The 27,469-nt window shown below is 43.1% G+C and overlaps 1 protein-coding gene across 3 annotated transcripts in view; it reads right to left on the reverse strand.

Moving 5' to 3' along the window:
- Nucleotides 1-27,469, reverse strand: part of COL4A1 (collagen type IV alpha 1 chain) — a 157,948-nt gene that overhangs the window by 83,677 nt on the left and 46,802 nt on the right. For all 3 annotated transcript variants that reach the window (XM_003832082.6, XM_034936976.3, XM_034936977.3), the window contains exon 2: nucleotides 9,889-9,948. In XM_003832082.6, the coding sequence (XP_003832130.1) occupies nucleotides 9,889-9,948 (60 nt within the window). The remainder of the gene's footprint in view (nucleotides 1-9,888; nucleotides 9,949-27,469) is intronic.

Genomic DNA, 27,469 nt, shown 5'->3' on the forward strand with positions numbered 1-27,469 from the left:
TAAAGCTGCACTAGATTCGGTGAGCTCCAGATACAGCTGCAAATCAAGAGCCATCAATTTGTATGATGGTCTCTCCTGAGTCTAACAGGTCCCACAGCGCATGGCAAAAGGGCAGATTTTACGGTGGGCAGAACTAGGAAGTGGAGCTGGAAACGAGAATGTGCAGCTCACTCTCCCTGTTCGGGAAGGGGATGTGTGTGTATCAGTGACGTCCAAGGCATAAGGGAGCCAGCGACGGGTGGGCCTCGTGTGCAGAATAAAATAAACCATTTAGCATAGATCTGCTTCCAGGGGCTTTTCTGGATATTTTACCCTTGAATTCAGGCATATTTTTTAAAAAATTCATTGTTTTCAAAGAACTATCAAAAAAGACAAAAGTAGGTGAATGTGGGAACCCACACTGATCACATGGATTCTCACGATCCTCTGCCAGATGATGATTCATGCGGTATGTGGAAATAGGAAATAGGAGACATCTGGAAAAAAATCTTGGCATTGCAAACGCCAGACAAAACACGGAAAAGGAAATGAGAATGTATTCCATTAACCCATTTAGCCAACGGGAGGGGAGGGAAGACACCCTCGTCTATTAACCCATTTAGCCAGCCAACGGGAGGGGAGGGAAGACACCCTCGGGTCCTGCAGATGAGCCAGACTGTCAAAGTCAGATACTTTGGGGGGTGGAATCCATTAGATGGCAAAAACAAAGTGATATCTCACGCATGTTCCCCTCTGAATACTAGCTAGCCCAAGCAAGGCCGGCCGAGGGGAGGGAGGAGTCTGGACGTTGGTGAGTACACGCACATTGGGAAAAGCTGTTGGCAACAAAAACTCGCAGCGGTATTTGGAAAAGTTGGGGAATTGAAGAAAAGGAGAGTCGTTTTCCTCACATTTTAAGGGGTAATGATTCCGGAAATGGATGATAAAACCACAACGTTGATTAGAAATTTGGATGGAAACTGCAGGCAGACCTCCCAAGTGAGCCCATCTCATTTTCCCTCCACCAAAAGCATCCAAAAGCTACAAACACTACCTAATGGCCCTGCCAAGATTCTCAAAACATTCTAACATCCCTTTAATTTAGGTCCTGGGAGCGCTTCTGTCACGGATGGAACAGGTCCATTTCTCTGGGTTTCCAGGCTTCACCTGCGGATTGCAAATACTTAGCTGGATGGGGATCCATGTCTATGTCTTTCTATCCATGGATCTGTCTAGAACTGAGCTAACAAGCACATTTTCCTCACACTTATTGCAACTTCAAAATGCAGCTGCTATTCACATGACACGCATATGTCCCCACATGTGACATTTTAAATTGCTTAAGTGCTCTTATGTACCGTATCCCCCATTCAGTTCTTTTAGCAACTCTGGGGAATTTCCAGGTCAGGGCATAACTTGGTCAAAACAACTTGGTGAAAAACAGTGGGTAGATGGGGGAACTTACACTAGAATCAAGGTTTTATCCACCGATCCACTCTTTCACAAAGGCCGTTCCTGGCTTCAGAAATAAAAAGGGTCAGAGTCTCGGCACAGTGGCTCACGCCTGTCATCCCAGCACTTTGGGAGGCCGAGACAGCAAATCTCTTGAGGTCAGGAGTTCCAGACCAGCCTGGCCAACACGGTGAAACCCTGTCTCTACTAAAAATACAAAAATTAGCCAGGTGGGGGGTTACACGCCTATAATCCCAGCTACTTGGGAGGCTGAGGCATGAGAATCACTTGAACCCAGGAGACGGAGGTTGCAGTGAGCCGAGATCGTGCCACTGTACTCCAGCCTGAGTGACAGAGTGAGACTCCATCTCAAAAAGGAAAAAGAAAAAAAAGGGGGGGGGGTTCAAATAAGTGTGGGGAACTGTATATGACGCAGCACCCACGGAAGGTCCAGATGATACACTATCTTATTATAGGCTCTGAGACATCCCAGGGCAAAACAACAAATGTCCATTTAACCTGAACTCAGTTTTCCCCAAACGCCTGTGTCCTTGGAACCTCTTCCCGTTTCCATCCCGGAGGAAACATCTGTTGACATCCTAAAGATGGTCTGATGATCATATTTTGGGAAAGGCTAAACTAGACACTATTGTCTCTCAGGAATATTCAAAACATGTATAAACAGAGGCATTCAATTGATCTCAAAAAATTAGTAATTTCAAATATGCTTAATGCACTACCTAAACAAAGCTCATATTTATTTTTTAAATCCCACTAGTATTGTATACTAAGGAACACTTTGTAATGCGTTTTGATTTTATGGTATATATAAGTAAGAAAATTGAATTTCTTTTTAAATAGACTAGATTTGAAATTCTCACTAAGTCAAATCTGGCACAGTGCGTCTCACATATTAAGTACTTAATAAATTACTGTTATTATTAATAACTCACCATTATTAGTTCAAATGAATGAACTTATCCAAAGTTTCAAAGAGTCTACACAAAAATATTTGCTTTCATGTGCTTGAGTAAAAAATTTAGTATCTAAGAAGAAGCATAACACCTTTCACGTTTAAAACAGTGGTTGATATAATTTATAGGAAAAATTTTTTAATATTCTGTTAAAAACAGCAATAAAAGAAAGAAGATGCCGGGCGCGGTGGCTCACGCCTGTAATCCCAGCACTTTGGGAGGCTGAGGCGGGCGGATCACAAGGTCAGGAGATCGAGACCTTCCTGGCTAACAGGGTGAAACCCCGTCTCTACTAAAAATACAAAAAAATTAGCCTGGCATGGTGGCGGGTGCCTGTAGTCCCAGCTACTTGGGAGGCTGAGGCAGGAGAATGGCGTGAACCGGTGAACTCGGGAGGTGGAGCTTGCAGTGAGCCGAGATGACACCACTGCACACCAGCCTGGGCGACAGAGTAAGACTCTGTCTCAAAAAAAAAAAAAAAAAAAAAAGAAGATATGCAAGAAAGATAATCATACAAGAAGGTAATTATTATTCTTTAATAATTACTGGAGATGCAAATATATTCTACACAGATACTAGGAATAACAAGGAATAACAGGAGAAGAGCCAGTCCATCTATCTTTATGGTGGAATATTTAAAGCACTCTGTCCTTGTATATTTTAATTTCATAATGAAAACATGGCTAAAACTATGTCTATTGTTACCCATGTGTAAATTAGAGGAAAGATCATGGAAATAAATATATTTATAAACTGAAGATTATTGAATTCTCCAAAAATACAAATAAAGTACAGTCCCTGTCTCGAAAAGGAATTTCATCTAAGATTTAATTACAACTATGAAAATACCCTAAATTTATGATCTTAGGAAAAAGTGAGTCCCATACCTTAAAGGTAATGTTAGATTCTAAGGCACTTTGACAATTGTTACAATATAGCACAAAAACGACTAGAATGTTGTAGATGATGTGTTTAAAACCAGCATGCAAGCTCAAGCCTAAACTCCTTATCACGTAGACATTGCAATGTCTCTGGCAATGGGAGCTAATAAAAAACAATCCATGTAAAATGGCACATCTAATTCAACAGACTGGAAAATCTGTCCTCTTCTCTTCTTGTATTTAGGTATTAGATTTATGGCATTCCTTACAGATAATATTTTTCTTCTTATTTTGTATGTCCTTGAGAGAAATATACTAAGAGTGCTCATTTTGCATCTCTCAAAGTGCCCAGCAAAGTAACAACTGAAAAACATGCGTTGATTAATTAATCATGTATCTAAGGATTGACAGACACAATCCCTCTCCAGCTCTAAGTAGCCTGTGAAAAGGGAAAAGAAGACGCCTCTTCCAGATGTGGAGGAGGCAGAGGCACAAGTCGATGATCCTGAGTCAAAGAGAGGACGTGAGAGAAGCATGGCCATGCCCACGTCCTGGGTAATCGCGGAGACACAGTGAAGATGACCAGCCTTCAAACAGAGGAAGGAGCTCCTTGTGGAGCGGAGTCTACACCAGGATTTCCGAAAGGCAGGGGCTGTGGGGTGACCCAGTGCTCACGCTGGGGGTGTTTCTGCAGCCCTCTCACAGGCCTGAAACAGGCTTACGTCAAAATGCCTTCCCCTTAGAGAGGTTTTATTCCTAATGCACAGGGAAAAGCAATCCCGAATGGGGGGGGGATGCATGTTTTGATGGGCTGGGCACCCCTAACCTGTCTCAGGAGGGGACAGTGGGGCAGGAGTGGCTGCTCACTGGCTGACCTGCCCCTTGTCACACACAGGGGCTCGCTGTGGGTTAGTTGTTGAACCAGGCTGGAGGCCCACGTTGACTCCTTTAGAACAGGAACTGGGAGGTCTGCCCAGGGCCCCAGAGGAGTAGGCTCATTTCTTTGTGGTCCTCCAGCAGTCCTCCCCGTCCCGACCCGTTAGAGAAAGGCTTCAGAAGGCTTGCTGTCCTTGGCAGGTGGCCAGGGGCGCGGTGGGCCCACCACAGAGTCAGTAAGAGGAAAGGAACTTGCTCAAGACTTCGGGATATTCTGAGCCGTGTCTTCAGCTGGCCCGACTCCCTCAGATTAGGGTCTGCTTATCTGAAGGAGTAGAAACTAAGTCGTACTCTGGTTAGTGCCTGAATCCTGTTATTTGTCTTTTATTAGCTATAGAAGATGGGGTTAGTTCAGCGGTATTCCATCCAGGGTGAGTCTGCACCCCCCACCCCCGGCCAGGAGACATTTAGCAACAGCTGGAGATATATTTATGTCACGACTGCTGGGGTGGGGGTGCTCCTGGCATCCGATGTGTAAAGGCTGGGATGCTGCTCAACGTCCTACAATGGACAGGACAGACCCACAACCAAAAATTATCCCACTCAAACTGTCAATACCACCAAGTGGAAAAAGCCCGGACTGGTTGGTTTCTTCCACTGTATAATAGATATTACAATAATGTGCATAAAACATACTCAGCCCCAGGCCTGGCCCAAGATACAGTCTCTTTCTCTTTCTTGCTCTGACACTCACAAGCCAGGATTTTTCTATCCTAGCCTAGATCCGTTGTGTAAAAGCAGCAGCTATAGCCAAATGTTGAGATGCAGAGAGACAGGTTTATACAAAGGTGTGACATGGACATACACCGATTGTGTCAAATATCTAGGCGCTAAATGGCTGGTAAAGCTACAAACTGTTTGCCATAACAAAAGAAAGGGTATCCTGTACAAACTCAGCCATACACGACATTAAACTCTTCCCAGATTTCCTGGGCCAGCAATGAAATCACTTCCAGATTGGCCACAGACTTCTCCAGCCTTTTCAAATCAGATAAGATACACATTTTAGACAGACAGATAGCAATGCCATTTTCAAAGTTCTCTGCTTGGAAAGCAGTCTTGGTTGTTCTATCTGATGACAATATTATTGCAATGCAGAGCCAATGTGGACAGGAGCTGTGATTTATAGACAATCTAATTAGTAATAACAGGATAATGTGCTGCTTCTCTATATCTTTGCCAAGGATCTGGGTATCAGCAGGGTTAAAGTATTACAAGAAGGTATGAGATATCCACACAGTTGTCACTATTCACTAGAAATGCTACAATTCTACTTAATTGAGACTCTGCTCACAAGACTGTGGCTTGGGAATGTCCCTTTTTAGAGTCACTATAGTAGAAACCACCAAATCTTTGCTATGACAGCATTTATCAACTGGTCCCAAGAGCTGTTTTCTCTGATTAATGCAGTTCAATTAACATGTGTCTTCACACGTACGTGTGACAGAAGAACCTAGTCTATATCCAAGCAAGCCTGGCAAATTAGTGAGGACATGAGAGGCTGGGGTCCTGCTGAATTGGGGAAGCTATCCCTTGATTTTATGCTCCAAGTCCCAGGGATCACTTCCTTCTCAGGAAGACTTTTGTATTTGTTTTCTCAACAGCTTCTCCTGGAATGTGATGGTTTACTCTCGCCTTGTTATTTATGTACACCAGTCTTCCATCTCTAGTTTAACTTTAAATTCCCTTTTTTGGACACTACAGGGTCACAGACTATGGTGATAGTGTTATGGAAACGTAGGCTCCCAGGTTAGATTATTTGAAAGACGTCTTGTGCAAACTCTATTTTAGCAAAACATAAATGGTTAATTTCCTTAGCATATAGCAGTAACTTCTGGGAATGTGTTGTCTTTCCTACTATCTTAAATACTTGAGAAAATCAAATTATCACTCAAAAGAAGAGCTTAACTTTTGGCTATTTCTGTGAAGGCAAGCATTCAAAACCCTAATCAGTACAAGCAGACAGCATTCCCACACTGCCGCAGTCTCTGGAGGAGCACAGAGCCACTGTGTGCAAGGCCAAATTAATTACCTAACAGAAAACATCTGAAGATATGAGTGGCCTTCCAAGCAAGTGGGAAAATAAACAACTCAGCAAAGACTCTCTGAAATCCAGTAGAAACCTGCTGAATTTAACTGTTGAACTCAGATCAAGCTATCTAGTATTTATTGATTACTTGAAAACTATGAGATTATAACACCAGCAATGATCTGTTGCACTAAAATGTATTTATAGTATCTATAGAATATAAGACATTTTGTCCATTCTGTCATATCGCCATAGAAAGCAGAACTTAGTCAAAAGAGATTTGTACTGGAGATATTCCAGTTTCTGTTGAGGATACTGATGGTTTGCAAATAATAGTGTCAAAGTGCTCCTCAAAGAGACGTGGGAAAATATGTCTTAGAAGTAATAATTTCCAAATTTCTAAGGCTGTGACATTCTGACCCAGCTTGGTAACTTTAACTGCATCTGAGCTGTGCCTCCTACTGTCCTGTTTAAAGAACAACCAATCAAAATCAATTTAATGTGTAGACATTTGAGAATATCAAAATAATTTCTATGAGGATAGAAGGCGTTCAGTTGCAGCTCATAAGCAGACTAGTGATCTAAACCAGTAGATTTGTATTCCATTATTCCAACCCCTTTAGTCATTTTGTTTTTACACTAGGTCGGCATTTCTAGGGCTGGGACGCTCTGAAAATGCAGAAGGTGGCAGGAAGTGCAGAAGGTAGAAGGTGGCAGCCACTGAGGAGGATCCACTTCTTCTCTTGACCTGCCAGCCTAGAGTACATTTCTTTCTTAGCTGACTTTGGGATGAGAGAAAGGGAACCAGATCGGAAACCCTAGCTCAGTGAAGCTGAGGCATTTTACATCATTAAATTGATTATTTTAACAGGATTTCCAAGACAATAAGGGGAAGTTTGTTTAAAATTTCCTCTGTCAGTGGGAGGAAGGGCTCTTTCCCCTTCTCAATGCTGTGTGAACCATAGGACCTGAAATGTTTATGCTCAAGATGAGAAAAAAATAGACCTTCTCTATTTTTGTTAAAATGATATAATACTAAACCATTTAGCTATTGTCCTAGGCCTAGACTTCAAGAGGCCTTCTGAATCCATTCAATCATCATTGCCTTTTAAATCACAAATTCAGAATGGTCTAAGGTAGAGCTTGCTAGCATTTTATTTTAAATGTTCTTTATGGAATTAAAAAAAATTTTTAAAAAAACAGTAAGAACCCCAAAGTTGGCAATGGAGAAACAGGAGTGTAGAGGAGCAGGTCAGGCCAAAAAAAGTCCTGGAGGTGCTGGGCTCCCTGGCCTGGGTCCCTTGGTGGGAAACCTGGCTAAGGCCACACAAGGAGGGGAGCAGGATCCTGCTCCTTCCATCCCAGTCCTGGCCCGGGCTCTGCTGACTCCCAGTGTCAAGGCTAAAGCTGGCCCCTGTAGGAAGCTGGCATGGAGCCTCCCTCGGGACACAACTTCCACGTGGCCCCACACTTCTCCGCCTTCCTGTCCTAAGCAGGGCGCAAGCCCCACGCAGGCTCCAAGCCAGGACAGGCACAGACCTCGCCTGGCCAGAGGGGGCCACCCCCAGCAAGGGCTCCTCCTTGGGCAATGTTGAGATGAAATGTTGGCGGCCCCTTTCCTTCAGGCCAGGTGCTGGACACCGCCTTCCCTGCCTTCCCCACACATGTGTAGCCCACTCGGAGTGGAAGCGGCTTGGCTCTGAGGGGTGTTACGAGGTTGTGGAGATGTCAGTTGACAGGTAGGGAAGGCTACACCCTATCATTCTCCCTTGTCATGTTTTGATGAGTGGATTTTTGGGAAAAACTGAAATAAATTACGTTAAAAAAGTTACAAGTTTTTTGGTTTTTGGTTTTGAGTTACAGCCTCGCTCTGTCGCCTAGGCTAGAGTGCAATGGTGTGTTCTTGGCTCACTGCAACCTCTGCCTCCTGGGTTCAAGCGATTCTCCTGTCTCAACCTCCTGAGCAGCTGGGACTAGAGGTGTGTGCCACCACGCTGGGCTAATTTTTGTACTTTTAGTAGAGACTGAGTTTCGCCGTGTTGGCCAGGATGGTCTCAAACTCCTGACTTCCAGTGATCCTCCTGCCTCAGCCTCCCAAACTGCTAGGATTACAGGCGTGACCCACCATGCCTGGCCTAAAAAATATACATAAGTTTATAGATGCGGATAGAATAAGAAAGTATGTAAAGCTCCAGAGCCAGGAGGGGCCGCCAAGGCCTGCCGGCTGGACAGAAGCAAATGGAAATGGAGGTGGACATCAACCCTGCTGTCCCTAGGAGGGAGCAGGGCCAACTTGGCTCCAGCGCTGCTGCTTTCAAAGTCACATGGAAAACAGAGGTAATCATGATCCAGGCCTTAATTCCTCTTTGTTGGGACCCCAAAGTTCTCCATTTTATCATTTTAAGGACATTTTTATGAGTTTGGTGAACTCACTTGTATATTTCAAGTTAGGTTTTTAACAAAATGTCTGTGGCATGAGAAACACTTGCGTCTACTTTAAAATAACTCTTGAGCATGCACACTGGAAATCGCTAGAAAAATCCAAAGAGAGCAGAGCATGAAGATAAATTAGAGTTGATATGAAAAGTTGTGAAACTTTCCTTACATACTCCATTCATTCAAAAACTATCCAGGTAACACTAGTGCCATCACCTATCAGGCATATTTTTTAAAATAATAATGTTGGCATTTCAGCAAATAGCCAAAAAGAAACCACAGAATTTTCTGTAAACTAGAATTTGCTGAATTTCGAAAGCATCAGTCTGTGGCCCCATAAAACCTCTGGCATGCCAGGGAGGGAAGTAAGAATTCACACGCTAGCCAGAATGACACCTTCAGCTTTCTGGAAACAGTATCCTACAGAGCATCCACTCCATTCTACAGGGTCCCAACCTGCTGTGCGCACCTGCACCAAAGGCCGAGTGGCTTAAGGTGGTGGCGTTTCCTCACAGCCACACCTGGTTTCCACGGTGACCCACAGACAGTACCAGGATGCTGCACTGTTTTCTGGATAAAAAAACAGCCAGGCACCCTCTTTCCAACCAACTGAAATGCACAGATTCAACTTGCCTTCCAGAGAAACTTATCTTTATCTGGAGCCCTGGTTCTTAAATGAAAGGGAGGGGAACAGTTTGCTTGCAAAGAAATACATTTTAATTTTACATTTGGGAAACACTAAGTTTCCCAAGCAATATTTTTATAAATAAATCTAGACAAGCATGTGATGGATTAAAAGATGGTTTAAAAATACTAATTTGAAGAGAAGGTCCTCAAGTAGAATAGGAACTAGTTTCTTTTTCTGGAAAAATGCTAAAATTAGTTCTTATACATCAATTCAAAAAAGTACGATAGATTCAACAGATTTTCTACCAAGAGTCAAAAAGGAAAATAAACCAAATATCTTTTTCTACATTAATTGCCACATACTGTTACATTCTTTGGAGAAGAGCTATTATAATAATATTACTACTCGGAAGTAATGTCAAGCCTGGTTTGGCTTCATTTGTATTGCTCTGGGGAAATTATCAAAACAGTAATAAGGCTTTCACCTGAATTGCTGATTATTCGGTTACTGTTAATGTAGTACTTACTGTCCAATTCACAAAGAAATGTTGTGATTTACATTTCGGCAACTCACCTTTTGTCCCTTCACTCCATGGCAGTCACATTTGCCACAGCCAGAGCCAGCACAGCCACCCTGGAAGGAAAAGAAAACATCTTTAAATAGAAGAACACTTTCAAAGCGAGGGCACTATGCAAATGGAGATGGTTCTGGCATCTTGACTTGTTTATGAGCGAAGCCTGCCCTGTCCTTCGGACACAATCTTATCTGCACTGGTTTTCATGGGGCTGTCATGCAGTTCCACTTAGGGTGCAGATCCCCTGCCCAAATAGATAAAAAAAAATCCTTGAGTAGAACAAATCCAAGTGTTACTCAGCCCAAAAAGTGAGCAATGTCACCTATACTTTTTGCCCTTTGTTAATTTCTATTTGAAGTTGACTCCCTCGGGGATTAGTTTAACAGGGCACCACCCATATTTGCAAAGCTACCCAAATGTCATGCTTCTTATTTAGAGGTGTCAGACCTAAGACCGTGGAGGCTGAGAGCTCCCAATGACGTGGTCTCAAGGACACACGGCCGCGCAAAAAAAATTTGTATAGAACAGAATAAAGGAATGAGCTGATTTATAAGCCCCAATCTTAAAGAACTCCTTTTTGAATTCAATTAAAGCTTGAACGTCACATTAAAGAACAGTCAACAACAAAATATTCTTGTAGTTCACTTTTTTTTTTTTAAGACAAAGTGTTGCTTTTGTTGCCCAGGCTGGAGTGCAATGGCGTGATCTTGGCACACTGCAACCTCCACCTCCCCAGTTCAAGTGATTCTCCTTCCTCAGCATCCCAAGTAGCTGGTAATACAGGCATCCGCCACCACACCCAGCTAATTTTTTGTGTTTTTAGTAGAGATGGGGTTTCGTCATGTTGACCAGGCTGGTCTCGAACTCCTGACCTCACATGATCCACCCGCCTCAGCCTCCCAAAGTGCTGGGATTATAGGCATGAGACACTGTGCCCAGCCTGTAGTTCACTTCTAACATAAAAATTAACGTTTAAAATGGAAGGAAATGAATCCAAGCCTGTGATAAAAGCTGGAAAGGAAGCAAGCTACCACGTGTTCAAACGCTTACCAGGTGCCACGCACAGTCAGCGATCATCTTATTTAATGATCATAACAAGCATTTCAAGATAGGTAGTGCCATCCCCATTTACAGATGTGGAAACTGAATTAGAAGATTTATTATAACACGCTAGGACAAAGTTGAAATTAGAACCCAACTTCAATTTCCATTATGTAAAATTGTCATCACATGAAAAGACAGAAATACGTCGGTACATATACGCATTTGCAATTTCCTTAGAAGAATCCCAATTTTAAACCATGACAGACACAGGTATTGTGGACAGAATGTAAAGAGGTATGAGATGAATAATCGGGTTAATAAGCTTTATTAGAGGCTCTGCTTTAAGTCTGATATAAAATGTTTACTTATATTCTACTTCAGGTGATTATCATTTCCTGAAAATAAAATCATGCCACTAATAGTATTGTGATCATGCAAAGTGTATATTTTTAACAACATATTCCAGCCTCAGCTGCATTGCCATGGAGGCGCCTGCATAAAACAATCACATCTGGAGATATTTATTTTGTAAAGCTAAATCTGAACAAGTGCCTCCAAGACAGTAAGCTGTTCTCAATTTTATATTTTGGAAATGGGGACAGCTGACAACAGTCCAAAAAAACTCCAGAGATGATAGGTCTGTGTTTTTCTCTGACTCACATTTTAGGCAATTTTCAGCCTACACTCTCATAACCTCCTAACATTTTAAATCAATCCATGTGCACAGATTTGCTTCATAATCTGGGTTTTGGTGACCACTCAGAGGCATCCAAAGAGATGAGGCCAAAATCTGTAACCTGTGCTCCAGGAGGTTCTTCCAAAATGGACAAATACCAGTACTGAGAGACCTCACCAGAGGTACCTAACTCAGCCAGCACTACCATGTGTCTAATCCCCAGGTGAGGGTCACCTGCTCCCTACCTGGCTCCTGCGAATTGCTGACTGCATGTCTCTATTGTCAGGCTTATCACCTTTCTCGTTGTTTACTTCTGTGTCTCCCCGGTACACCCTGAGTGCTTTGGAGGCAGCCCCACATACAGCTCACACCAGGCTCCCGTAGCATTGAGCCTGATGTGAGCTGTACTTCATCTAAGACGACACCAATTGTAAAACCCATACTAAGAAATCAAGAAGGGTACTAATTAAACAATGACACATTATCAATTGTTAGATCTATCCCAATTCCAGAGTTGTTAAAACATCAATAAATGCACATCTTAGAATTGATGAACTCAGTACCCAATTATGGTTGTATTCTTGGTGCTGTTACTGGTGTTACCCACCTAAGCAACCTTAAGTAACAACTGTAGATGGAAATCCAGTGGCACCGCGCACCTCAACCACAGTGCATTCGTGCACAACAGCGCTGTGGGACAAAGCTCCAAACAGGGAACTCGGCAATGATTACCTGACTGCTCCAGATCACAGAGTAGCCAGGGAAGAGCCGGGGACTCTGGGGAATGCGCTGGCATCTGGCACCTGACACCTGGAGCCGTCCAGACCAGCTATTCCATCACCAGGTCATCTCCAAGTCCCTGGAGTTTCGGGGCAGCCTCTTTGCTGGGATTATGCCACTGCCCACAACCTGTTTGCGTTTGAGCCAAGTTTGGAAACACATCTCTGTTCTTTAAACTCTGCTGTGTTTCATCCCCCTCCTACAGATATCAAAAGGAAAACCCACCAGGCTAAGTCTCATATATCTGCAGAGTCCATTTAGGAAATGTCCAGCAGTCATCTGGGCTTAGCTGGCAGAAACTCAACACCAGCCTGAAGTAGTGTGAATTTTCGACTTGTGAGTCAATTGCTGCTTTCTGGGAAAGAGCAGATTAAGCAGGGATTTAAGGGATTGAAGCTGAAAATGGCTATTTGGTGATCTGGAGTTTTCTGAAAGGTTGATAAAATCTCAGAAGCTTATCTTTCTGCAATTTGAGGGAGGTTATAAAAATGAATTTCCTGGAACTGGGCCCTTAAGCCATCCGTGAATGCTTCCATTGCCTGGGACTGCAGATAAGAGGCTGCAAGGCTGTGACTGTGGACCCGGGTCAAGACGCTTCTTGTGCTTTTGGTACAGAAACACCCCCAGCCGGTGCCGGTGACAGGCGGGTGGGTAGTTTTACCCTGGGGACCACTTCAGGTACTAAGGAACACTGGGGAAAATCAGAGATGAGACAGGACTGACCCCCGACCCCGGCCTTCCCCCACCACCTTACGCTTTTTCATAAGCATGTAATTTTTTTTAATCCTGGACCAAAAACATGTATGGCTTTATGTGTGTAGGGAATTTGATTATCAATTCTCACCCCAGAAGGCAATTCTAAAAAATTGATCATTCCAAAAATATCTAAATTAGGGTTAGCTTTTCAGAACAAAAGATGTCTAAGATCATGATTTTTGTGTCACATTCTGGGTGGCCTAGCATTTTATGTAAATGGTTTTGTTAAAAAAAAACAAAAAAACCAGCCTTTAGAATGACAAGAATGACAAACAAATATCCTAAGATGTATGTTTACTTTGTTAAATAAAATCTATTTTAAAATATCACTATTCTGGTCCTTTCTGTCATATAAGGGCCCGTGCTAGGTTTCACCCTGGCATATGAAGGTATTTTAGCTGCAGTTCAATGGTTCACTGCTAAAAAGAAAAAAAAAAATACAAAAGATGACCTGAGTACCCCCTTCACTCAGGTGTAATGTATAAGCTTCAAATGATGAATTAAAATAAAAGTCAGGTAATGGAAGTCTTAATTCACTGTTGTAAATTACTGTGTTTAAAAGGGGTACATAAATAATGCAGGTTACCCAGGTTCACAATTTCATTGGTGACCTGACATGTGAAAAGCTATGTCACCATTTCATCATTTCCTGAGGAAATACACCTTGCATCTGGACTCCCAGAAAAATCTAAAGCTATATGCAGACTGGTGGACTCCACCGGCTCCCTGCTGGCTGCATATCTGAGGGCCTTTATGAGGGCTCTGCATTCTCCCCGTGTCTGGATGACCCCACAGATAAGCTCCCATACCATCTGTTTCAGATTCTAGAATGGGAAGAACTGGTACATTCTGTGCGGTACTCATCCTCTTCCTGGTTTTCCCCTCATTGGTGTTCTAGAGTCAATGAGTTCCAAGTTCCTGGAGCAATGCCTGTGTTGTGCTCCTGTGAGGCACACACTTAACCCGAGTGGTCATGAGGATGAAAGTGGGTCACGAAGGCAGTCTCCACTTGGAAGACGGGGAATATGGCTGGGAGTTCTCAAAGGAAAGAAAGGCGGGGGTCTCGGTCTCTCTTATAAAAGTAGACCAGCCATGGACAACAGCAACACAGGTACCCCAGACCAATGTGGAAAAAGAGGACCCTAGAAAGCTCTTGGGGTTGGGGGTGAATTTATTATTTATGCTCCTAAAACTGTAGACAAACTTAATGAAAACCAAGTCAGTTTTGAAAGTCCTTTTAGCCTCTTCCCCATAGATCATGTGGCCTACAGAGTATAATAAGTTGTCTCCAAATGGAAGCTGAACTGAATTAACTGTGTTTGAAACAGAAAAGAAAATAATAATAATAGTCCCCAGTGGACTCTGTCAGACACACACACGCACACATAACTTCAATAGCAGAGATCAGCTTTAAACAAAAACAAAAAATACAATATGAAAGGAATGCAAAAGGTACTACAAAGTAATCCCTAAACCAAATATCTTTTATATTCTCTAAAAGTCTCTTAAACTTTTCAGGATATGTTAAAATAATTAATACTGTGAAACTTTTCTTTCATGCTCCAATTAAGATATTCAGAGATCCACCATCAGTATTCACGTTATAAAGTATATTAAGTTCTTAAAATACACAAAGATTTTACAATACACAGTACGAGTGCCAAAGAAGAAAGGGGAGGAAGAGAAGTCAATGGTTTTAATAAGAAATAAAGCCTATTTCTGGTTTTCTCGTATCTACAGGCCAAGAGGGCGCTCTTCTCAAGATTACAGTGAATTCCATTCGAGAGGATGCAAAAAGAGGAAAGCTCACTCATTCTGTTTAGAGAATGCCTTTTTAACTGAACCGAAGAATACCAGCTGCTATGCTACTCGTGTGTGTGTGTGTGTGTGTGTGTGTGTGTGTGTGTGTGTGGCAGAGAGAGAGGGAGGGAGGGGAGAAGGGTGCAGTGTTATACAGTTTAACTGGGACATGTCTTCTGATGAAGGCATATTTGGAATGAGTTAAACAGGATGAAGTCCTCAATTTTCTGATTTTTTTCCTGCTTTTGATGGAAAATAGACCTTTAACATTGCGGCTTTAACAATTTTTATGTGTTTCACATCCCACCAAATAGGGACATGTGGAGATCTGCCAAGTCTAAACAGCTTATCTTTCAAATTCTTTCTCGCATTCCCTATGCTGTGCAAAATGTCAAAATACTTTCCTGGTGATACTGCCGTCGAGGGCTCTTCCTGGTTGCAGCACTTCCTCGGGGAGTCTTTTAAATAATTCCCTACCCAACTAAATAAGTGTATGGAGGCAAGAGACTGTATTTTAGGGCTACTTGGGCAGAATTAAGAGTGCGCAGCAAGCGCGGGCCCCACACGCTCCCGGTGGGATTGCGAGCGGAACATTCCCAACCCCTCTGGAAGCCGCTCAGCCGCCTCCGCTGTAGCTGGGCCCTGGCCCCGGCTCCTTCCCCCAAATTCCACTCCCAGGGATAAGCCCCACGGCCGCACAGCAGGGACGCACTGGTACGTTGCTCCAACTGAGGCAAGTTGGACAAAACCGCATTGACCTTCATCACGTCATTGACCTTCATCACGTCCTGCTGGGGTCTCATCTTTTCGATTCTAAAACGGGGTCTCGCTCTGTCGCGCAGGCTGGAGTGCACTGGCGCGATCTCGGCTCACTGCAACCTCTGCCATCTGATTCAAGCGATTCTCCTGCCTCAGCCTCCCGAGTAGCTGGGACTATAGGCCCGGGCCACCATGCCAGGATAATTTTTTGTATTTTTAGTAGAGATGGGATTTCGCCATGTTGGCCAGGCTGGTTCGAACTCCTAGCCTCAAGTGATCCACACGCCTCAGCCTCCCAAAATGCTGGGATTACAGGTGTGAGCCACCGCACCCGGCCTCAATTCTATTATTTTAAATTCCACTTCATTCACACACACAAAATGCTGGTGTGGTGAATAAAAGATAACTACACACAGATGCAGCAGGCACTCACACTTTTTTCGGATAGCGAAACCTCAAAGACTGTACATGGAGAATGGACTTCCTAGCTTCTGTCCTGTTTGCCGCTGTGCTGCTTGTGTCATGCTTGTTTTAACCGCTGTGGCTGTGAGGTTCTGTGAAATGGCTCTCCTCATCTCCATGGACCCCCAGGGCCCAAGAATGCCCTAAAAAAGAATCTTAAAACTTCTCCAGAGAGAGCACACTCTGTATGATCCCATCATATTAAATTCAAGAACGGAGGCATCTGTCTATGGGGGAAAGAAGTCAGAATTGTGATGACCTTCTGCGGGGGTGTGGCAAAGGTAGGGACGAGGGAGGTTTCTGGGGTGCAGGAAACATTCTTTGCTTGTTGCGGGCGGTGACTACACGGGTGTATACGTCGGTAAAAACTCATCGAGCTGTGCACTTGTGATTTTTGCACTTTGTTGTATTTCAATAAAATTAGAGAAAAAGGGATGTGCTTAAGCCTGTTCACAGCAGCACTATCCACAATCGCCCCAGCTGGAAACAGTTCAAGGGACTGAGAAACGATGGGGTATATTCACGGAAGGGAGTCCCCGGCCACACCAGGGCAGGCCAGCTACAGCACCCGCAGCAAGCTGAAGCAGGCACAAAAGAAGACAAACTGGGTGACTCCATTCCTATAAAAGTCAAAGCCAAACAAGATGACGTTGGATCCTGGTTACTCATGAGGGCTACTGACTAGAAGAGGGCCCCAGGGACTTCGTGCCTTCTGGTAATGTTCTGGTCCGTAGTCTGGGTTCACTGCTATGTTCACTTTGGGGAAAATGCACTGAGCTGTACCCTTCGCCTTTGATATGTTTCTGTAAGTTGCTAAACTTCAATAAAATTAGCTCCCCAAAAAAGTGTCCATGGCATTTAAAAATTACTTAAAAAATAGTAAAATATAGGCCAAATGTTGTAGTACAAATAATGATTTCTTAAAAGCTTACATTTGCATAACATTTTTCAACTTCCAAAAATATACTTAGTATTGTGGTTTTAAAGGTAAAATTAACTTCTCTCCCTTATTCTCACAGAACTCAAAATCATTGTGCTTTCATCTGCATTTGTTTTATTATCATCATCATTTGTTTTGACTAATGTAAGATAGATGTGATCCCAAAGATGTGAAAATAATTATTCATCATTAACTCCCCTGAAAGGATAATTTAGGTAAATAAAATAATATTTCTGTTCCATTTAATAATGGAAGACATAGAAACAAAACAGTCCCTACTACTGTTTAGAGTTACACAATATTTCTGCCCTAATTTGAAAACAACAAGAGTTGATACATTCTTGGCAAAAAAAAAAAAAAAAAAAAAAGCACAAAAAATGTGAGAAACAGTGAATTTCTAATATGTAACATGTCTCTCTCTGTGCTGTAGTATGACTAAGATTTGTACATGTGAGGTACATGCTCTATTCTGCTTCTCAATTAGAGACTGAGTTTGCAGGGCAGAAAGGCTCCCAAGAAACCACACGCCTTGAGGAAATGAGGGTGTTTTCTTGGCTTCTCTTAGGAACAACATGTGACTGCAGTTCTGGTCTCATTTTCCCTGTCATACAATTTTGTTGACTCATGTTTCACTTCTTTTCTTCCCTTTCTCCCACTAAACGGGGGTGGACATTAAATGTTCCTGCTTGGGGAATAGGATGGCCTGGAGGGAATGACCATGAAGACCGGCACTTCACCTCCAGGTCATTGGTCTTTGTCCAGCTGCAAGCAGATGTGAGTATGATTAGTTGCCATGGGTCAGTGGTTCCTTGGATGGCTGTGTGTGAAATGAGTTGGTGGGCTTCGTGTGTGTCCGCTGGGACCCATGGGTGGAAACACTGTTGGGAGGCATGACCTGGGGCGAGCCTTCCCGTGCTTGTGAGTCACTGGCCTGACGCACTAGCACAGTGGGGCAAGGCCAGCGCGTCCCCAGCATCCGGGTCCCACGGAGCCCCTCCCAAACCAAGTGTCAGCTCCAGGCAAATATGTAGACTTGAGAGACATTTCGTTCTCTCAATGAAACTCAAACTCCCTAATTCCAGAGAAGGAATCTCCCACCCATAGAGTTGTCACTCTTAGCTACTCTTCCCGGTTCCCCGGATTCTTTTCCCACCAGCCCTGCTCCCATCCTTTGTAACTTTCATCTTTAACCCCTTCATTCCACCAGTGCCTATTTTACAGGCACCCTTTGAAGAACAGCAAATTTTACCCAGACAGGCACGAAAAAAGACGTTGGACTATTTCTTCCAGCTTTGGAGAACTGTGAGGCTCCCGGCTGTGCTGAAGGGCAGGGAGTTCTCCCAGCTATTGCCGGTTTTCATCTTCCATGGCCTACTCCTTCCACACCCTGGTGCCACCCTGGCCTGCACCGGCCATGTGGGCTTCTGCCTTCACTTTCAACATCTGACTCCCAAGCCCAGCCCACGCAAGACAGCCCCAAGGCCCCATGCCCAAGACTAGGGTGAGTGGGTGGGGCAGGGGAAGCACCAGCAGGCCTGTGCCAGGCACTCCTTCACAGCTCCTGGCAGTGCCCAGTCGTACTTATCTTTTTCTTAACAGGTGGTGAGATTCACTTCCCATCTACTGCACACCTGCATGGGCCAGGCACCCCCCAATGCTAAAAATACAGAGCTGAGTGTGTGAGCAAGCTGGATAAGGAAAGGTGAAATTACAATAAAACGTGGGCTGCAAGGGAGGTGAGCAGAGACTCACGGGCATGCCAGAGGGGGACTCGGGGACCCCCAAGGTAGGGCGCACTTCAGCTGAGTTGCGAAAAGTCAGGGCTGTTCACCTAGGAAGAACCCAGGATGAGGGAAAGACGGCAAGAACAGGCTGCCAGACAGGCACAGGTGCAAGCCGGTACAGAATTAAGACAGCACATTCCTGAGGCAGACAGGAGTTTAACTTTTCAGATCTTGGCCGCACAGCCTGAGAGCATAAAGACCTTGAACCCACACCTGACTTACAGCAGAGGCACAGTCTTCTCCGCCTTAATTCTCCTTAGTCCCAGTAACACTGACTCTAATAAAGGAGTCTATAATTGCTGTCTGAAAAGTGATAGCACATTTACGGGAAGACTTACAGAAATTCCAACAACTGGGCATAAGTGTCTTCTTTATTAATTCCTAATCATAAATAAATTACTTTTTTTTTGAGGTAGAGTCTCGCTCTGTTGCCCAGGCTGGAGTGCTGTGGCGCGATCTCAGCTCACTGCAACCTCCCCCTCCCGGGTTCACGCAATTCTCCTGTCTCAGCCTCCCAAGTAGCTGGGATTACAGGTGCCTGCCACCATGCCTGGCTGATTTTTCTATTTTTAGTAGAGATGTGGTTTCGCCATGTTGGCAAGGCTGGTCTCGAACTCCTGACCTCAGGTGAACCACCCACCTCGGCCTCCCAAAGCACTGGGATTACAGGTGTGAGCCACCTCTCCTAGCCAAATAAATTACATTTTAATCTATTCCATCTACAATCTCCAAATTTATAATAACATTTAATTTTAAAGCATGTTTCTACACATAGTTATATGTATATATGTATTATATATACATATAATTATACGTATATGTATTATATACGTATAATTATACGTATATGTATTATATATACGTATAATTATACGTATATGTATTATATATACGTATAATTATACGTATATGTATTATATATACGTATAATTATACGTATATGTATTATATATACGTACAATTATACGTATATATGTATTATATATGTATAATTGTATATATTATATATACAATTATATATACAAAATGTATATATGTATATATACATATAATATGTATATGTACATATAATTATGTATATGTACATATAATTATAAGTATATATGTATTATATATACATATAATTATAAGTATATATGTATTATATATATACATATAATTATAAGTATATATGTATTATATATACATATAATTATAAGTATATATGTATTATATATATACTTATAATTATGTATATATACATATAATTAGGTATATATACGTATAATTATACGTATATACGTATATATGTATTATATATACGTATAATTGTACGTATATATGTATTATATATACGTATAATTGTACGTATATATGTATTATATATACGTATAATTGTACGTATATATGTATTATATATACGTATAATTGTACGTATATATGTATTATATATACGTATAATTGTACGTATATATGTATTATATATACGTATAATTATAACTATATATGTATTATATATACGTATAATTATAACTATATATGTATGTGTGTGTGTATATATATATAAAGTATAGTGTGCTGTCTTCGTGCCCATCAACATGATTAACTGGAGTAGGAGAAGGTTTGTAAAAGAAATGCGCTACAGGTTGAATATTCCTAACCCCAAAATCCAAAATACAAAATGCTCCAAAATATAAAACTTTTTGAGTGCCAACATGATACCACACATGGAAAACTCCATGCCCTCTGACCCCACCCACAACCTTTACTGCACTCAGCCTTCAGAAGAACTCCCAACTGGGTCTAGGTTTGAAACCAGAGGATCACTTAGCTCCTAACAGAGGATCACTTAGCTCCTATCAGAGGATGACTTAGCCAACAGCTGCTGTCTATCCCTCTGTGGTCCAGGAAGTGCACTGCATATTGTCACATTAAGCGAGAAATTCCAAACAAGTGGTCTAGCTTAATACCATGATCCATAGGTTTACTGGACGGCTAGCAAGAGGGAGTATGCAGATAGTTTTCCCATCAACAGAACTCTCTTTGAAGCATATCATGAAGGCTCCGTTTGCCTCTGGGAAGTGATACACAGCACAGAAGCGGGAGGGTGGCTTTGCTCTGAGGAAGACACAGCAGCGCCCATGTTCTATTTATCCCACTGCGTTCCACCAGCTGACCCTTTAAGGAGCCCTACAGTTTGTAACATACTTTAAAAGGAAACATGAAAAGCCTAAGTGACTAGTGAAATATTTCAAGCATGACGGACATGCAACTCAAAAACAGAGTTTAGTAAAACCAGTGGTGGCAGTATGACCACTTTTTTTCCTTAAACAATTAAATATTTTAAATCATTGCTGATTTTGTGCTCATCTTCTCCCCCAGAATAGCGACATCACTAATCTCTTCCAGTGGAGATTTGGAATGTAACCCAAATTATATGACCTCCTGCCATTCTCTGTGTGTCCCCATCCTAAAAAGATAAATTCCTCTTCTAAAAAGCAGACTTAGGTAAGCCCTCCTTTTCCACAGAACTGGGGAATATGCAACTGAACAGGCCTGCTACTCTTACTCACTTGGTAGCAATTTAATGAGCACTTACTATGTGCTTGCCACTGTACTTGCAATCTGGAGGGTGAAGGATGACTTAGACATGAGCTGTGTTCTCAAGGAGCTTGCTGGTTAAGAGGAGAGAAGCTGTGGCCCCTACCACGCTAAGCCCATTACAAGGAAGGTGGCTGGACAAGCCAGCAGGAGCACACTTCCCTCGGAGGAGGTCTGTGTGCCAGCAGAACAGCCCAGGTGTCGGCTTCAGCCCTGCACAGGGCTGCCTGAAGGCCAGAGTGCTGCAAGGACACTGGTGGGGCAGCTGCCTGTGACCACAAAAGGCCAAGTGTTTTCCACCTCATTCTCTAGCAGGCCTTGGGTAGGGTCTAAAGGTTTAGCGATGAGGGAGACCTATCCCATTCGCTGGATTTTGGTGGCATTCATCTGTGAGACTTGTGTCAAGTGTATTAGCATGAGGAGGGAAGGGAAATGAGGATACTTGCAAGGAAGTCCTTGCCCTTGGGGATGGGAGCTAGAGCAGGGCAGCTGAGAGAAGGTGGGAGAAGAGTGCAAGGGAGGGAGGCAGGTCATGGCTCAAGGACCAATTCAGTGTCATGGGGGGAAGACAGGAGGTTTCCCAATGAAAGGATGGTGATTCCACCAGGAACAGGGGGAAAGGAGGGAAAGGAAGGGAAGGGGGAAGGCAGGAAGGGAGGGGGAAGGCAGGAAGGGAAGGCGGAAGGCAGGAAGGGAAAGGGGAAGGCAGGAAGGGAAGGGGGAAGGCAGGAAAGGAAGGGGGAAGGCAGGAAGGGAGGGGGAAGGCAGGAAGGGAAGGGGGAAGGCAGGAAGGGAAGGGGGAAGGCAGGAAGGGAAGGGGGAAGGCAGGAAGGGAAGGGGGAAGGCAGGAAGGGAAGGGGGAAGGCAGGAAGGGAAGGGGGAAGGCAGGAAGGGAAGGGGGAAGGCAGGAAGGGAGGGGGAAGGCAGGAAGGGAGGGGGGAAGGCAGGAAGGGAGGGGGGAAGGCAGGAGGGAAGGGGGAAGGCAGGAAGGGAAGGGGGAAGGCAGGAAGGGAGGGGGAAGGCAGGAAGGGAGGGGGAAGGCAGGAAGGGAGGGGGAAGGCAGGAAGGGAGGGGGAAGGCAGGAAGGGAGGGGGAAGGCAGGAAGGGAGGGGGAAGGCAGGAAGGGAGGGGGAAGGCAGGAAGGGAGGGGGAAGGCAGGAAGGGAGGGGGAAGGCAGGAAGGGAGGGGGAAGGAGGCAAACGAAAGAAAAGACTGTGACTGACCTTATCTTATGACAGGAGAAGGTAATAGGTCTCATTTTCTTAGCTGGTAATTCTACTGTCAATTAGACAAATTTTATGTGAAGATTTTTATTCTACAAATCAAGCTGTATATCTCATGTTCTTCTTATCTATTAAATCATACCTAACTGTTTTAAAATCTTACCTAACATTTCAGCCTCCTCCCCATGAAATCTCCGGCTAGAGACAAGACACCTATATAATGTTTAAGATGTTCAAGAGTTGTCCTGGGCCCCAAGCGACAGGATGAATAGGGCGTGGTTTCTACCTTCGGGCATATTCTAGTCTGGGGGGAAAAACACATCAAAAAAACTAAATGACTCCACAGGATGATTGCAACAAACCTACAAGACGCTGGAGAAGGAAAAATGGTTTTGGAGGAGGATGATACCCGGGAGGAAGAGGTGAAGACAGCAGAGGAGGATGGCCACTTGCTGAGTGGTGCTGCCCTGTCAGGAACCAGCAGGCACTGTGAACGTGCATCCTCGAGGGAGCAGGTGAACTGGACCTCAGAGCCCAGAACCACAGGGAGGATGTCAGTGCCCGGGAAAGCAAAGGAGGAAATTCCAGAAAGAGAAAGCAAGGGAACCAAATACGGAAATGAGAACGTGCACAGGGAGTGTGAAGAACATTGGAAGTTTAAAGAGGGTTGAAGCCCTGGTGTATTTACAGGTGCAACTGGAAATGCGGAGGTCGGCCATGGGGTGAGGGGTTTGCATCCACTCTAACCCAGCTACACTGTATTCGTGCCCCAGACCGGCGGCGGGGGGGTCTATCCGATACTTTCAGCAACAAGGATAGCAAATAGATATTCTTTCCTGTGGGATAGGATCTAACCACGCACGCACTCACTATGCATTCAACAAATGCATTCTATTGATTAATATTACTTCCATTTCACAGAGGGACTATTAAATAGTCTCTATGATAGCAATCATAGCTGTTCATCTCTTTTGTCAGACACCAGACATGTCTTTAAAAAAATCTTCATGTTTAGACTAATCCCAGCCAGCCAGAATGAAACTAAAGTGTAGTTTTCATAACTGCACTCACTTGCAAAGCCACTTTTCAAAAATAAATGGAAGAATTTATACTACTCATAAAAGATAGATTCTGAAATGCTGCTGCACAGTTCCCAAAACCCAAAGAAATCACTCTTGAAAACATCACCTTCTAAGGATAATATTATCTGATTTGTATCTTTAAAACCAGGTTTGAAAACTCAAACATAATGTAAATAGAAACTGCACATAACAAACCCTACAGAATAACGAACATGTGGAAGAGATCCTGCGGCAGACCTTCTCTGCATTTGACAAGTGGTCAGAGATCCATCTGGGAGACTTCCATGCGACATCCTTCCAAGGCCATGAGCAAATGTGAGCACAACAGCAACTAAAACTCTCCATAAGAATATGGAAGATAACGGCTGGTAAACCAAAAATGCTACTCTGCAAACCGTAAGTGCTACTTCCAAAGGACCTACCTAAAAGCACAAGTACATTTATGGTTAAAGAAGAAAAACTGAGGTATACCACAGAGAAAAGTTGAACTTTTGCTGGTCAAAGCCATGGTCTCTCAATGACATACGCTGGTATTTGAACAGTGGCAGAGGGTGCCAAGAGCTATCTCTCCAGGACCCTGTGAGACACTGTGGTCAACTGTACAAGGTCAGTGCATGTTGAGGCCTCCTTTCCAAACCACACTTCCCCACTATAACCCTGAGAGTGGAGTCTCACTCTTAAGAAATGAAAAAAGAGAATACATAAATAGAGTTTACCAGCAACTCTTGAAACCAAATGGTCTAATTAATTGACAAGCGTAATGCTATGTAGCTATTGAAATGTGCTACAACTTCAGGAACTCTTGCGTTTTCCAAAGGAACCTAAGAAGAATATTTAGCAGCCTTAAACCATTCATAATTTATTATAAAAATAAATAAGAAATACATAAAATATGGAAAATATAATTCATTCCATGTCCCTGGTCCTTCCATTTGAATGAGTAATACACAAATAGCCCTCGTTTCTTTCTTTTCTCACTGACATTCATTGAATACTTATTTCCCCATTGCCTACAGTGCATACAATACAACAAGGCTATGAGATTTGTAGAAATAGAAATATGGTTCCTAAAGACAAAGAACTTGTATTAAGCATGTTAACATCCAGAAAATTCTAGAAAACCTTTTGCTACCACATTCTGTGAAGCTTAAATGAGCAGAAGTCACGTGGAGCCAAAGTGAACCGGGCAGCACTCAAGAAAATAAAATTTAAGCCGGGCGCAGTGGTTCACGCCTGTAATCCCAGCACTTTGGGAGGCCGAGGTGGGCGGATCATGAGGTCAGGAGTTCGAGACCAGCCTGGCCAATATGGTAAAATCCTGTCTCTACTAAAAAAATACAAAAATTAGCTGAGCATGGTGGCGCACGCCTGTAGTCCCAGATACTCGGGCGGCTAAGGCAGGAGAATCGCTTGAGCCCAGGAGGTGGAGGTTGCAGTGAGCCAAGATCGTGCCACTGCACACCAGCCTGGGTGACAGAGTGAGACTTCATCTCAAAAAAAAAAAGAAAAGAAAATTTAAATGGTAATAAATATTTTGAATTTGAAAATGTATTTCCATCTATTTACACCAACTATGTGCCTCTTTATTAAAAAATAGTCAATCTGAAATTGCCAGGTGATATAAATGATAATTTAATAAATAAGGTAATAAACAATGTTAGCTTTTTGGTTGTTGCTTTGACTTCAATTTCGGTTTAACTAGAGTTTTTTTGGTAGTCTTACTATGCAAAGAAGCTGATACACTGTAGTTCCCACAATACATATATTTTAAATCCTTAAATCGTTAAATATCTTCAAAAAATAAGTTCAGCATAGTTTTAATATTAGATGCCTTTCATTGCATTTCATAGCATTGAAAGTGGAAAATACATGTATGATAGATATATGCAGCCTTGATCTGTCACCAAAATATTTATTTAACCTGAGGATCTGATTCACCGGCGATCCTGAGCAACCTATGGGATCCTTTGCGGATGCAAAGACTTCAGATGACACGGGGCCGCCCGGTCCCTGGAGTGAGGCCCTTGGCTTCCAAAGCCATTTCTGACGCGTGTGCCCTTTGCTCAGTTTTCAGAACCACACTCAATGGTTTTTTCCATCTTCTTAATTTGCACATTTTACCTTTTTAAGGCAATACTCTCCAGACCTTGTTTTCTTTTCAAAAAGTCACCATTTCCTCCTCTTCCGTCTAGCCTTAATTGTTTTATTTTTATTTTTTAGCTCATTGACCCTAATTAGGTGGTTCTAACTCACTCAGTCCAGTGACTAATTGCATGATTCACTCTCCAGTCAGGACATATTTATTCTAAACTTTGTGCAAATCTAAAACAAACTGAAAGTATTTCATTAACAATACTACTTAAAAAAATTTTTTTAAGCGAGTCTACAAAATCTAGGTGGAGCAAAACACAAGATGGGAAATCTTATTTTAGCCTAAGGAGGTGAAGGAATCAACATTGTCCATCTTTCCTCTTCTGTTGCACTCTGCTGACTAGACAGGAAACTGGCTTAACATGAATTTTCCTTTTCAAAAACCAGAGCGAATCTTTACTGAAACAATTCACTATGCTGAGCTTATTGTCCAGTTTTTGGACTTTCTGGTTCATAAAAACAAGTGAAACTAAAAGTGTATTGTTAAGAACGTGTTTGCAACATGGTAAAATATTCTAATTTAAAATAGAAATAGGTCAGTCAACCTAATTTAATTATATTAATTTAATGGCCACAGAAATCAGACCAAGAAAGGAAGTGGGAGCTAAGTGCTGCCTTCTCCTCCGGGCTCTGCATCTGTTCTTGTGCAAGAGTTGAATCTGTAGGTGGACTAGTCAGCTGACATGCATGGCGTAGTAGGGCCACAGCCAAAATATCAGCTTCCCAGACGCTCTTCCTTCTTTACGTAATGGATGTAAAGCTGCATCCCCGTTACTCTGAAGGCTGCTGTACATGGATCATGCTACCAGGCAACCTAATCTTACATCTCTCTCGTTCACTCTGAAGTCAGGAGCCATTCTTCTATCTCGTGCCATCTCTGCTCCGTGCCACCTGCATTAGTCTGTTCTCACAGTACTAATAAAGACATACCCAAGACTGGGTAATTTATAAAGAAAAAAGGTTTAATGAACTCACAGTTCCACATGGCTGGGGAGACCTCACAATCATGGCAGAAGACAAAGGAAGAGCAAAGCCACATCTTACATGGCGGCAGGCTAGAGAGCTTGAGCAGGGGAACTCCCATTTATAAAACCATCGGAACTCTTGAGACTTATTCGCTACCAGGAGAACAGTATGGGGTAGACTGCCCCCATGATTCAATTATCTCCACCTGGCTGCACCCTTAGCACGTGGGGATTATTACAATTTAAGGTGGGATGTGAGTGGGGATACAGTGAAACCACATCACACCATTACAGGTAACCTCTCCACACAGGACAGGCTTGTGACTTACTGAACTCATAGATCCCTAGTAGTCACAGCCAACTAAAACCAAGTGTCACCACGGCAAGGGTGGTACAAAAGACCATCTCTGGCCCAAGCTTTCTAGAGATGAAGATGGAATGCATGCCTCTCGTGCTGACATACAGTATGACATTTTTTTTCTGTTTAATGGGTACTGAGTCTCAGTTTTGCAAGAGGAAAAGAGTTCTGGAGTGGATGTTGGGGACGGTCACACAACAGTATGACTGTACTCACGGCC

This window comes from Pan paniscus, chromosome 14, assembly GCF_029289425.2.
Source record: "Pan paniscus chromosome 14, NHGRI_mPanPan1-v2.0_pri, whole genome shotgun sequence".
NCBI lineage: Eukaryota > Metazoa > Chordata > Mammalia > Primates > Hominidae > Pan > Pan paniscus.